The sequence below is a fragment of the Acanthochromis polyacanthus genome, chromosome 13 (assembly GCF_021347895.1).
Source record: "Acanthochromis polyacanthus isolate Apoly-LR-REF ecotype Palm Island chromosome 13, KAUST_Apoly_ChrSc, whole genome shotgun sequence".
Taxonomy (NCBI): Eukaryota; Metazoa; Chordata; class Actinopteri; family Pomacentridae; genus Acanthochromis; species Acanthochromis polyacanthus.
Genome location: NC_067125.1, coordinates 33613286 through 33627302, shown reverse-complemented (window position 1 = coordinate 33627302; position 14017 = coordinate 33613286). Strand labels below are relative to the sequence as shown.

Here is a 14017-nt window from a genome sequence, read left to right as displayed (position 1 = left end):
AAAACAAAAGACCTCCAACCTCACAAGAATTAATTCTATGCCTTGTTTTCATTTAAATAGATCTAAAGTATTAAAATAAATATTTACTCTGCTCTCAAGTGCAATTCACTATTCTGATTAAATTTTCTACCATGTCTAAAAGCACCAAACGATGCTTAAAATATTCGCTCACGAGTTTATTTGAAATGTTGGTTTTGTGTAGAGGATGGCAAGGCTGAGGCCTACTAACTCTTAATTCAGACACGATTAGGAAACAGTCATTCATTCTTAATTATTTCGGAGTAATTTAAATGTGATAACGTTTTCATATGGCAAGGAGCCTTCAAACTTTAATAAACTGGAGCATCTTACAAGCGTTATTGAATTTGTCCTCATGATGAGCATGCCTCCGCTCTTAATCACAGAGGCTTTCAATTCAAGTTAGTTAATCTTGCAGTTGCCGCAACACTTCTAAGACTCTTTTTTTGGGTGTAAAGTTGAGCTAAATCCAAAGCTTTTTATTTTTTTTTATCTGTGGTTGGTCCCTGCCAGTTGTTTCACTAATGAAGCACACTTTGCTGCTTTTTACAAGGTAAAACCACAGATGATGAGGCACGCTACACACTGAATCCAACATTTACACCGTGGGTGTGTGGCTGAAAAGAACATGAGAGGCAACACATGTCCTGAAAACACCATCTGTAGCTCAGACTCCTGTTCCTACTGTATATTTTTCTGGATTCAGCTAAACTCACAGAACTTCGGCTGCATGCATCTGAGTTTAGCAGAGCTTTGATAGCAGGTATCTGATCACATGCTTCCTATGGCTCCCTTGTGTTTCTTCTGCGCTGGAGATGAGTCGCAGATAAATGCACTGGTTTCTCGGAGGGTAGGGCTCGCTGTTTGAAAACTCTATTTATAGCCAAAGTAATTAAAATTACAGACTTTTTTTCCTTCAGCAATCACAGGAAGTAAAATCAGCCCAATTAAGACTTAAAATGTACTTGCACTGATGATAAAATAAACGTTTACAGTCTGGTAAAACCAATAGAAGGGTTAAAGAGGTGCAGCAGATGGTGTGATACTCCAGATGAAGGCAGCAGTGGGGAAACGTTTTGCATTAATGAATATAGTGCCCTTTGAATTACTCAAGAGTTTGAACTGATATCCGTAAATCTGAGAAATGAGAACTCAAGTTCTTAAAGCGAGGGGGGTTCACCCCTGTCCAGTCAGACGTGTTAACAGGCAGCTTTAAAATATTCCTCACACATTCAAAACAACCTCCTTGACATCAAAGTGCTCGTCGTCTCACCAGGTCTCTTCAAGAGGTATCACATCAGACAGGAGGTATCAGGCTTTTTTTTTATGCATACAGGCCATAAACCTGCCAGCTTGTCTCGCCCCAAGCAACTGAGCCAACTGGAGGAGGACTGACTTGTAGGGTGTCTGCTCTCTGGATTAAAGATGGAACATATGTAATCATTTTTATTAATAGCCAGCAATAGCATTAAAGCCATACAGCAAAAATAAGTAATGACAGACAGGTCATTGATTAATAGATATGCAGAGTCAACTATTCAGATTTGCTGTTTGTGTCTTTTATCAAACATGTCAAACAAACTGCTGCCTCCAACATTTAAAATGCAGGATTTTCCGCTTTTTTCCACATTATCTAACTGTAAATTGAATGTCTTTGGGCTCCTTGAAAGAGAAGCAGGCAGTCTATAGATGTCGCCTTGAGCTTTTCACTGTTTTCTGACCTTTTATACAGTTAAAGCATTACTCAAAAGAGAATAACAGGAAGTCTGACAGATTATTTTGTAGTTACATGACATTTTGTAATGATCACATGTTGCAGCCGAACCTCATTACAAATGCTGTGAAAACATGAGCCTGGAACTCGTGATTATTTTCGTAAGTCAAATGATTTATTTTTTGATGGTTTTTATGTAACGGGAACAATCATTTGGCCAAAGAAATGTCAAAAAAAATGAGAACAGCAGTCGTCACGATATCAATTTTATAACACAAAAAGGGGAAAAAGCAGTGAATCCTTATTTGACAAGCAGAGGCTGGTTGACATTTGCTTGAAAAATGACTGAAGCTAAATATCAGCTATCAAAGCTGCGTGTGATTAATTTCTTATCACTCAATTAAGTCATTTATCAAGTGAGAAATGTCACACAGTCTTTGGCATGTGACATTTCTCTCTTTTTTTAATTTATCTTTGGGGCTTTGAGCTACTGGCTGCATAAACCAAGAAGCTCTGGGAACATGTGATGGTCATAATTCTACTATTTTCTGACTGAAATCACAGCACGCATTGAAAATAACTATTAGTTGCAGCTCTCGTGCTCAAAATATTCCATGAAAAAACAGACATGCAGGTCAAGAGCAACAGCATCCTCCTACTGGTGGCAAAATGAGTGAATCATTTTCTTTTATTCTGAAATATTAGTCCAGCTGGCAGCAACAGATTTCTGTATTTACACAACTGCAGTCGTCTTTTGTTCGAGTGCCCGCCTGTCTGTCTGCACCACAAGTGCTCGCTCTCCTGTAAAAAAAAAAGGCAGCCCCACCCAGTCCCTGCCCCCACGCCTCCTTCTGTAGGAAACCCTTTGAACATTTGTAGCTCGTTGGTCCTGGGGGAGCAGTTGTGTTTACTATTATACTATCTGTGTGCCCATATTACAGTTTCAGATGGTGCCTGAGGATACCAATCAAACCTGCTGCCACAACACGCCCCAGCTGAAGGTAAATGGATCCTGGCAACAAAAACTCCTCACAGTCCAGACTGGAGAGAGTAGTGAAGAACAGGAAAAACAAAACAAAAAGAGGGTGATGCAGGGCCCATCACTTTACTACGTGGGTAAACAAGAACGCATCCAATTATCGATCTTAAAGTGCTTCATTAGATGCTGCATGAGCCGTGGCCTAATATTTCCCCGACACAAAATGGATGATTAATGGAAATATGTGCAAGACTTTTATGATTGTCTGAATGCAATGCACGGCGCCTACTTTTGTGTCAATAATATGCGCGTTGTTATGCTGTAAACAACGGGAAATATTAACACAGGTAGATATTTTCATTTGTTCGGCAGATGGTAGCTTTCATCTCCGGTAATTGGCGCGGCAGGGCTGATACTTTTGCATTAGTTGGGCAAAGACTCGCGTACGCCGTCGCGCACTCGTAATGACAGAGCTGACCTTCTAACCCTTCACTGTGAAACTGAGCGGGCAACGCTCCTCATTCCAATAAGCCAAACAGGCCTGGTTGGTATTAAGGGGGCATGACGGTTTCAAATTGTGTCCTGCTTCAAATTTTGGCTCTAGGGGGGTCCTAAAGCCTCTGCTGGCTAACCAGAGCAGGGAGCGGCGGGAGGAATACATGGAATGCAGATAATACATACAAAGGATTATGTACCTGCTTGCACATCAAATCTGTGTGGTTTCACATTTAATACCCATGAACCAGCGTCTGCTTTGATGGAGTGCTGTGAAAGGCAGGAGATTAAAACGCGCTGCTACACCACTGGGTCTTCCTATGACTTCGGGACTTTCAGATTTACATGGCGGGATAACTGCGAACATGATTTGGCCCGAGGGGTTTGAACTCCAGTGGAGCCGAGCTGATTTTTGTGTGTTCAATAAATGGGGGAATTGTTTGCTTATGTGCAATAAATTCACTTACATCCAAAAGGCGATTTATCTTGTCTCAAAGCAAGGTCACTAATAGTGTTATCCTCCTTTTTCTCAAAGACACATACCAGATAAAACTGTCACAACAAACCCAATCTTGCTCTTTTGTTTGCGTCTTTTGTTTCTGAGATAACCACTCCGAGTTTATGTAATTCAGCATATGTCACAGTCAGCTTGGGTACACGGAGCCTTTAGGGTATAATAATTTCGTTAGTGGTGGCTATTGCATTTTCTTCTTCCATCATGACATGAGGAGAAGCTATACATCAAGGTAAGTGCTTTTAACCATGCACACCGCAGTTGCACTCTGTAACCGCTTCCCCTCTTCCTGCTTCTTGTCCTGTGTGGTGCATCTCGAGCAGGAAAAAAAAAGCCCTGCAGATCTGTCTGATAGTGAGATGTACTGGCAGCGGTGAAACACCCGACTTCACAACAAAACCTGTCAATAAGCAGAAAAAAAATAAAAATATGCCAACAACTCTTCTACAGCTGAAAGATGTTCAAAATATCTGCAATGTGGCCTAAAGAGCTCAGGAGTAAAAGTCTCCGTGGAAATGCTCTGCGCAGACTTTCCCCCTTCAAGCAAACTGAGTCAACTTGCTGTTCACAAAGTCCTCTGAAGCAATGAGCTGCTTCTTCTGCAGGGTCAGACAAAAGCAGCAGCTCCGGGGCGAAAGCTCCCCTGAAAGTCCAGAAAAGACGGTAAATTGTAACAGAACAAAAACACCTCTGATAATTAAGATCCCAGTGCTGCCTGTATTTGCAAATTTATGATGTGAATGTATTTTTGGTCCTGCTAGGAGATGTGAGGAATCCAATGTTGGTTTGCCAGTTGGTCCACCATTTTGGCCCAGTCAGTTACTGAACTACTCGACAAATAGCCGTGAAATTTTATGCAGACATTTGAGCTCCGGAACAAAAACACCATAGAATTGCTAATCTGACGTCACAGAGTTGTAACTTGACCAGCACTTGACCGGCATGTGTCCTCAAAGGCTGAGTGGATTGAACGTTTAATGATCCTCTAATGCACAGATGTGATGCTTTTTACTGCCTTAAATCCAGTATCTTTGGCTCCTGGTACAGCAGGAAATGGGAAATTCTGATTTCATCTTGACCATTATCTTGCCAATTAATCAAGAAAGTAACCATAAGACTAACCGTCTGAACCCTAAAACCCGCCAGAGGGGTTTGAAGGGCTTTGGAAAATCATCGAAATAACATTTAATAGAGCCAAAAACTGTAAACAGAGAAAGAATGATTAGATTTTGTAGTTTCTAGCAGCCCTTGAACTATTCAATTTAAAACTTAATCAAATTTAAACTTAAAATTGAGATATTTTATCAATATTGCTTCATTCTACATTTAAAATAATTCACCAAAATTAAACACTTTGTTCTAACCAGATTCTGTAAAAAACAAAAACAAAATAATTTTGCACTCCTCAGTGCAAGGAGAAAGTCTTTAGTGATTCAGTTGTAACCAACAGTCATCCAACAAAAAATCCAAAATTGTCAGCTAACCTGGACTAAACTGCAGGATGTGTTTAGACAGGGCAGAAAGGAGAAAAGTATTAAAGATGTAAGTTCTAAAATATCTATACTATATACAGCCAACATTTCTTTTTTCCAGGATTGGTAACACCTGAGGCGACTTGGAGCGATGCTACCATTTTTTTAAAAAATTGTTAGTGTTTTCAATTTTTCTAAAATAAATACAGAAGTTAAACAATATTTTTTCTGTTTTATGGCATTATTCCATTGCTATGTTGACCAAAATACATTTTTGAGTTTTCTCTACTTCTCGCCATGTTTGGGCTGTTTCCATAGAGAAGCAGAAGTTTATTCCACAGTGAAAAATGAGCACACATCGAGTAAAGATTAACTTCTTCTCTTTCCATACAATGTAATCATCAGCTCAGTTTGTCCAATACTTAAATTAATGACTAGCTGAAGTGCCCATGTTAACATGCTAGCATGCTAGCATGCTAAGGTTGTTTATCCAAGTAAAGAGTCATTAAAAACAAAAAACCAACAACATATAAAGTACCCTCCTTCACTGTCTTTACTCTTGCAATACAAACCCTGCATATTAGCAGCTGTAATGACCTGAGATATGAAAATGAATTCAACACAAGGCATTACAATAAGAAGTGCGTCCATTCAAGCATGATATCTGGAGTAATGCGGCCCTGAGCAGGAAGGTAACCAAATTGTCCAATTATTAGAAACCCACTAGGAACCATTACAGTCTGAACAAACCGTGGCTGTGATGGGTGTCTTGGATTGGAGTATCTGTTATAGACGAGCGCATCCTGGCAAGCCCCGCCACAATAAAACAGGTAATCCTGAGATTTCCTTGCAAAAGAGTAGAAAATCCAGGCTGCTGTGCTCGTAATGTCCTGAAACTTGCACTTGCTGAAGAATTCATCATTTTTCACTGTCAGGTCTTCTGCCGTCTGACCCCAAATGAAATCACTATCATTATATGAGGAAATGATGTGTCATCTCTTCTGCATCCATTACGTGTACTAAGGGGGGGAATGAATGGCAGCATAATGGCCTATAGCTTCATCATTACTCAAAATTAAACACTTCAGAGTTCATTTACCAGCATCCTCATTCCATACATGAGCCTGACGCGGTAGTAATGCAAGTTTTATGTGACAAGGGCCTGCGGTAAGACGCTGCTTGTGAGTTTACTATTAAACCTTCCTGCTGTTTTCCTTTGTGACCACCCTGCAGTCGAATAGCATGCTCATACTGCGGTTTTTTTTCGTCTTTTCATCAAGAGTATAAGTCAGCATGTGTGTTTAAATTACACCAGTGGGATGTGCTAATACTTAGAAATTCTCTCCAGGAACACAAGGCCACTTGACCTCTTAAGACGCCCCATTATAAAATTAAGTATTGCATCCAATTACCAGACAAGTATCTCTTCACCTTCCTCGTAAGGCCTGCCAGTGGAACAGCTGAATACTTAACAACACGGCCGAGTGTTTTATCAGGAAACATCTAACACATCCACAAGTCGTGCATCAGCCAAAAGCATCACTTGTGGGGTAATTGCCTTGCACAAAAAAAAAAAAAAGCTGCCACTTGACTTCTTAGAATGAAAGTTGAATGTGAGGGGAACAGCGCCGATACTGCTGATGCGTTTCGCTCACAACAAGGTGCTTCTTTGAGAAACATACTGTAATCTGTTGTGAGGATTATATTTCTTTTCACTTAATCATGGTTTTTCCAAGCAGCTGCACATTAGGAAGTACATGCCCCGAGGCTAGAATGAAAGTCTTAACTGGCCGCAGACAGGAATGTAAAAAGGTTTCGCCTTAAGAAGGAAATGTGGGGTTATGATTTATGTAGCAGGGCGCTTCAACCGTTTATCCAATATACATATATATAGAAATACACATTTTTCTGCTATTTTTTGTAGTTTATGCTCCTTCAAACGTTTATCTGCTGCTTATAGGTTGTCTTTCACTTCTGGCTGATTGTTTCAACTATATAAATTACTTCTAGTTATAAGAACCATTCATTAATTTGAGGTAAACATTAAAATTAGCTAACAAAATGCACTTATAAGGTATTGCAGCTCTGTCTTGTTGTGTTTATTGTGATCATAAATTTACTACATAACATATTAACAGATATGTGAATGTCAGCTGTGGAAATATTCCTGGTTGAGAAGCTTGAAATCTAACAATTTCACAGCAAGAATACTGTCATTTTTTGAATGTCACGGAAGGATGAACCATAAAAACAGCATCTAAGGTACTTATTTGTTTCCGAAAGCATGTTTTAGACCATAATAAAAAGCTAATGGTAGTCACAAGTGCACTGATACACTGATGACCCTGAGAGATGGGCCAACCATTTAATCTTTCATCTTGTTTGTTACTCAGACGCTGCCAGACTGATGGGCTTTTAATTTCAGTCGGAGATTCACTCCTGCAATCCCTTGTGAAAGAGAATCTCCCTGAATGAGAACTCCTGTCTCCCACAAGTTCAACCGTAGCAGCATATAATCAAAGATAGCTCCAGGCGCTGCAGGCTGCTGCTGCAGTCTTCGCGGGAAGGATGGTGGACATCAGCACAACACAAAGAAACAGCTTTTAAAATGGCAAGAATGTGAATACAGAGGTCAAACGCAGACAGAAAACTGTTCTGTTGAGTCCCAAGGGTGGGACATAACGTGGAGTGGTGCAATGTTTCATGAATGAAAAACTGCTAAACAGTGTCGGGAATGAATAGATTACTTCTCTGTATTGCAAAAGAGCTTCTGACCCAACAGAGGATGATTCAGAAATGAATGGGAAGACAAAACTGCATGTCATTTTATTAGCTGGCCCGAGGCTTGAAATGAATGTTTCAACTGTTGGACAAAACCTGCGTCAACCTGCCTGAACCTCAGACAAAGTCAAAATGAAAGTTCGGTACAATAGCAACCTCCTGCCTTGCCGAGCAGCCCTCGTAAATGGGCAGAAATACCGACTTTATGGGAGTGCTGGCATAAATATCAAGAGAATCACCCCCCTTCTGTGGGTCAGTGTGAGCCTCCTGCTGCTGGTGCTCCCATGTGGTGACACTGTGCTGCTGCCGCTTCGTCTTTGTTTAATATATAAGAAATATTTAATGAGACAAAGCAGTTAATTAAATGTAATTCACATAAAACAAAAGCCACATGAGCACCAGGCCCTGTTGCTTCCCATATACATGTGGCTCCTTTGTGGCGCTCTTTAGATATCCTCACAGGTCGAATCATTACCATCACAGTTAATGGAGGCCACTCAGAGAATTCATTAAAACAGAGCAATGACTCTAATGGAGAATTTGAACAAAGATCCCAGCCCTGTTAAAGATGGGTGTGGCCACAGGCTTTTCATATGAAGGAGAGATGCTTCCCCCTCCTTCCTTCAGTCAGGTTGCACATGTGAAGTGCAGGGACCGGCAGCAGGGGTGTGTGCTGTTCCATATTAATGACAAAGAGAGGAGCGGGAGCAAGAAGTCGCTATCATACACTCATTTGTTTAAAAAGAGCCAGCCTCACAAAATAGTCGGCGGGAGTCCACAGGAATCCAGAGAAAGCTGGGGGGATGCGTCAATGACAAAAGACAGAGACAACCTCACTTTTTTTGTGCGTGTGTGTCCCTGAAACAAGAGCTGCCCAATTTCAGAGTGCCGTTCTGCTTTCACCAAAACCAAGGATAGCTTCATGCATTTCAATGGGGGTATTCTTGCATAAAGAAAGAAGCACTACTGCATAGCACAGTCATCTCACTCCTGTTGTTAAGTCTTTCTTTACAGCAGAAACAATGGAACTCTGGTCCCTCCCCCTCGGATCACAAATAAACCATTATTTTGCATGGCAGAGCGACAAACCTGTGTGCAATGAGGAAAATGAGGAAACGGCAAAGACAGAAACTGAGATGTTAGTCTGTCTGGTGGAACATTATGAAAGCTCTCTCTCTTTTGGCTTGAAAACGATCTCACCTTGTGTGAATTGTAAAGCAGCATGTACAAAAAGTCAATAAAAAGTGCTACATTCAAACTATTTTCCCCTCAACCTGACCTGCAAATGAAAGTAAGAAAATGGACAGCTGAAGTGGCAAGTTTAGCTGAGATTATAATAATTGAATATATCTCCCACTCCGGCTGTAAAAGTGGGGCAAGCCAATCACCAAAGTGTAATTAAGATTCACTTGCTGCTGTTTTACTGATAATCCTGCGTGTAAAACTGTCACAGGCGAACAAAGGACCTTTTTCTCATTGAGTCATTGCCTGAGAGTGATTACTTTTGCCACCCAGGTCCTTTCATTTTCTCAAGGCAAAGCCACTCATACATCTCTCAGCTTGTTGAGTCCAGCAGAAAAGGGAATTGCTCTGTTCTGACGTGTACAAAACTCAGCATGTTCATGTGGAAGCTCATATTTCTTCAGGCTCGTCTCAATATATTATAAAAAAAAAAAAAACAGTTTCAGAGCTGTTCTCGTAAACTGCTAGCAAATAATGAGGCTAGAAGTTGTCACTTGGCTTAACGTGAGTGACGGCAGCAAGCTGTTCTTTCAACAACTGTACACACACAAAGAGGAATCATAAAGAGACACGCACCCCCTTCACGACCCAAAAAAACCAACACTCCTCCACCTGTTCAGCGTCCTGCTGTGGGTGGTGTGGAACAGAAGGGTGTGTGTGGGGGGTGCCGGGCAGACAAAGACCACACGAAATCAGCAATGCAATGAACTGTATTACAGATAACTGTGCGTTTACTTGCACGATCCATAAATTAGTCTACGTTTAATTTTAGGTGTGCTTGAGCAGACTCCAGGCACCATATGGTAAAAGATGCACATGTTACGAGCATCATTTCTCAGGGGAAACACTGATGCACCGGCCTGATTTCTTAGAAACTGTAGTATCCAAAGCTTCCCCCCTTCTCTTTTAGAAGTAGAGCAGGTTAGCATCAACTTTAATCTAGATTTTGCAGAAAAACCTGCTCTTTGCTCTTAAAGCGCGGCATCAAAGGCTATGTAACAGTCACGTTCCAATTTCATCATAACCCTGGGTTATTTTTAGTTTGACGTCACCCCCAAAGCTTCCCGGTTTTATTATTAGTCGTTTGTAACGCCGAAACTGAAGTAATCATGTCAGTAGCTGTTCAGGCTTGATGCTCGGCTATAAAGCGCCGCTGCCAGGGGCACTGGGAGGAATTCTGCACCCCCTGATGGGAAGTGACACTGGGCCCTCCACCCTGACGCTGCTTTAATTTACAGTACGACCTTGCATGTCTTCAATGGGGCCTCTCTTGTTTGAGGAGCTACTCAGATTTCCACTTATTCCTTATTCTGATCAAGACCAATGGAGCACGTGACGCACATAAACAAACAATTCTCTTTAGTGAACATCTGTCTCCTTCCTATATCTCACTTACTTCCTTGCTTGACTAATAGCATCTGTCTCACTTTACACTTAATATTACAGCCTTTTATCATCCAGAACACAAGTGTACCGACTGTGCGAGGCTGGAAAAAGATTCCACTTCACACTTTCGCTGCACACACAGAACTAAGAGTCCTACAAAGTCTTTTGAGAGGTATTATGAGCCGCCAATTTGGGTTAAGCATCCAGCAGGATAATAACTTTTAGAGATATCACATATGGGAGCAGTTTAAGCTTTTCTATTACAGTAAATGTGAGGAACTATTGATTAATAGGAGGTTTGTTCCCTTTGTTAGTTTGAGGTGTTGTTTCCTCGGATTACACACGTTTTGTTGCCCAATCAATCCAGTCATATATTTACTCCGTCCTGATTTCAGAAGCTGATTGTATTCTCGTCACATCCGGTGATTCATTTGCAAAAAAAACTTTTGATCCACAAACAATTTATCCACTTGAGGAGATGAAGTATCAAAGTGATCGCTTCGAAAATGAAGTATAGACGCGGGATTTCTATTCAAAGCCATGATTCGGTTGAGTTGCCATACTTCTCATGAATGCATCTGAATTTTGCATGAAGGGATGCGATACTTGGCAAGTCACAAAGAAATCTCCTTTTGAAAGAAGAAACAACCACAAGCAGTCTTCAGACATCAAGAGGAAACCGCCTATAAACAAGACGAGACGTGCACAAGCACACAAATGAACAGTTGAACAAAATCTCAAATGTAGCCCAAACATACAATTAAAGCTACTTTTTTGGCCTCCTTTTCCTGTGCATTAACATCACAACACGCACGACGCAAGTCCCAACACAACCCTGTTAGGTAGCGAAGATGAAGAGACCGAGAGTGGATCTATCTCAGGTGAAATTGGGTGACCCCCCCCCCCCCACAACAGATTAGTCCATTAGCAGAAGGGAGAGCCCCACTCGCCTGACAAGTAATACCAGCTGTGGCACCGAGCGCTTGTCTGTCTATTCAGGAAGGAGGGTGAGGAGGGTGGGGGAAGGGTGGAGACAGGGGGGGAGTGAACAAAAAAAAAACATCTTTCTAGGCAATTTGTTCCAAGACTAATTCCAGACTGTGTTATCTTGTTATATCTTCGCCTCGAGCACATGGTTCTATTTCTTTTCACTCAAATATAGTAAACACAGTTTCTGGCTCTTATTGCAAATCCAGAAACTCCACATAACCAGCTTCAAGGCAGATTTCCAAGCAAACAGGGCAAAAGAAACCTCCTCAGGTTTGGTTCACCTTTTGCACCACTTCTTTGGGCCGTCGGTAGTGTAAGCAAACACACATGCTTTGACCATCACTTGAGGGCAATGTGTCTGCTGAACACACAGCAGTGGCTGGACGACCGTAAAGTCTAACCTCATTACCAACTCAGAGCACTCTTCCTCCTCCGGTCTCAAGCACACGGCACTGCAGCGGCACAGCAGTGCAAAAAAAAAAAAAAACACCCTAAAAAGGGGCCATTCGTTTCCTCTCAAATACACCACCTGAGCTTGACTGATAGGTGCTGCATGGTGTTAATTTACAACAACAGGCGCCACCGTAGTGTGACGAGGTGAAAGAGAGCACAGTGAGATCAACCTCTCCTCCGCCTCCCCCCTTTTCCTCCCCCTCCCAAAACCCGAGGAGGCACTCTGAGCTTATGGCTTTGCTTATGGCCCGGGCTGAGTGATGGGAACACATGCTACCTGTTGGCCTCACAGAGCAGAGGAAAAAAGAAACACAAAAACATCCCCCCTTCAAAAAAAATTTACAAAATTAAGAGCTTGTTTGTGGAGGGGAAAGCATTCTTTGTTTGAGAGCCACCACAGTGGGAAACAAATCATCCATTTCTAAAGCCATAATTTAAAATCACCACTTAATGCATGGTTGCTCCAATCACATCATGCACCCGAAATAATTTCTCTTTTTCTGAAACTTGGGTGCATTCACTTGTGCGAGCCATTACAAACTGCCCACATCCTACGTGTAATTACTAGAAGGAGCCTGTCAGGAGAGCTTTCCTCCACCTAACAGGCAGCCCATAATTACAAGAAATCATACAGGATGTGAGAGCAGCATCATTCAACACAACAGGCTGCCTTAAGGAAAAGAAAGAACACACACACACACACACACACACACACACACACACACACACACACACACACACACACACACACACACACACAGAGCAAAAAAATATGAGTCATGGACTACATCATGGGATGAGCACATGTGAATACTGAGGGGTGATGATTATCTCAGTGTGGCATAATAAGCAGTTTCTGAACAGAAAAAAGTCACTTTTGAATGATATGAATCTGGATTAGGCTACCTATAGAACAAAGTGGAGTTAGGGGGAAGTTTGCTTATCATTTAACACAAAAGAGACGGAAAGAGGTGATCATGGGATTATAGGTGGCTTATAAGCAAGAAACAAGAGCAATTTCAAGTGGAAATCATATCTAACATGGGCACACAGGAGGAGCATCTCTGACTCCAAAACTTGGAAACACCGACACCAGTGCGCCACGTCTCCCGGGGATTGCGGTCGATAACCCGGACTGAAGTTTTGGAGGCACCTGCATGTGACAGCTGGGAATTTCCTGCTTCCTACCTGCGGCTTTCCGCCAACACCGCTGGCCAGTGAATGAAACAAAAGCTTACCTTGGCGGAGCAGCGCGGTGGTGGTGATGGTGAGGAGGGCGCACACGCAGCTGGCGGACAACAAGTGCATCCTTGCGCGTCTCGCAGATCCTCTGTCGGCAGTGGTTTGTTATTTGTTCAGGGGGAAAAAAAGAAAAAATAAGCAAATAAACCCCCACTTGGATGAGTTGGGTTTTCTTGTGTGTGGAGGTGGATTAAATTAAATTGTCCCCGCGAATCTGGCTGCTGTGGATTCAGTTGTACTTCAGTTTTTCTGGCTCTTCTCCCAACGTGGCATGTGCTCAGCCAAGTCGCGCTCGCATCAGTTCGGGTGGAACAGGTAATTGCAAGAAGGAAAAAAAAGGAGAAGGGGCTCAGAGGCGAGAAGAGAGGGGCGGAGGATCCTGTCTGCAGCTCCGCCCCCTCACTCCCCCACCTCCCCTCCAGCACCAGCCTCACCCTCCCTCCTCCCTCCCATTCTTCCTTCCAACTCCTCCACCTCTTTCCTGAAGACCCCCTTCCTCCTCCTCCTCCTCTGCTTCATCTCATCTCCAACTCCCCCCCTTTTTCCTCCCCCCTCCACTCTTTCTTCACCCTCATCTTCCATCTGCACACACACAGGTACAAAGGGAAGTCTTTACTCAAGCAGCAACATGTCAGACTTGTGGAACAAGTACACAGACCCCCCTACTTTGCCTGCATTTAAACGCCAAAACAGTACATCTTAATTAGTAACAAGCACTAAAAAGTAATCCC

At 42.3% G+C, this 14017-nt stretch overlaps 1 protein-coding gene across 3 annotated transcripts in view; it reads right to left on the bottom strand.

Moving 5' to 3' along the window:
• LOC110962640 (CD166 antigen homolog) overlaps positions 1 to 13659 on the bottom strand; it is a 43947-nt gene extending 30288 nt beyond the window's left edge. Inside the window, exon 1 of one of the 3 annotated variants that reach the window (XM_051957971.1) lies at positions 13283 to 13659. In XM_051957971.1, coding sequence (XP_051813931.1) covers positions 13283 to 13352 — 70 coding nt within the window. In that variant the 5' untranslated portion in view covers positions 13353 to 13659. The remainder of the gene's footprint in view (positions 1 to 13282) is intronic. The other 2 variants (XM_022210636.2, XM_022210637.2) reach the window with 2 other exon arrangements.
• Positions 13660 to 14017: the final 358 nt, after the last annotated feature.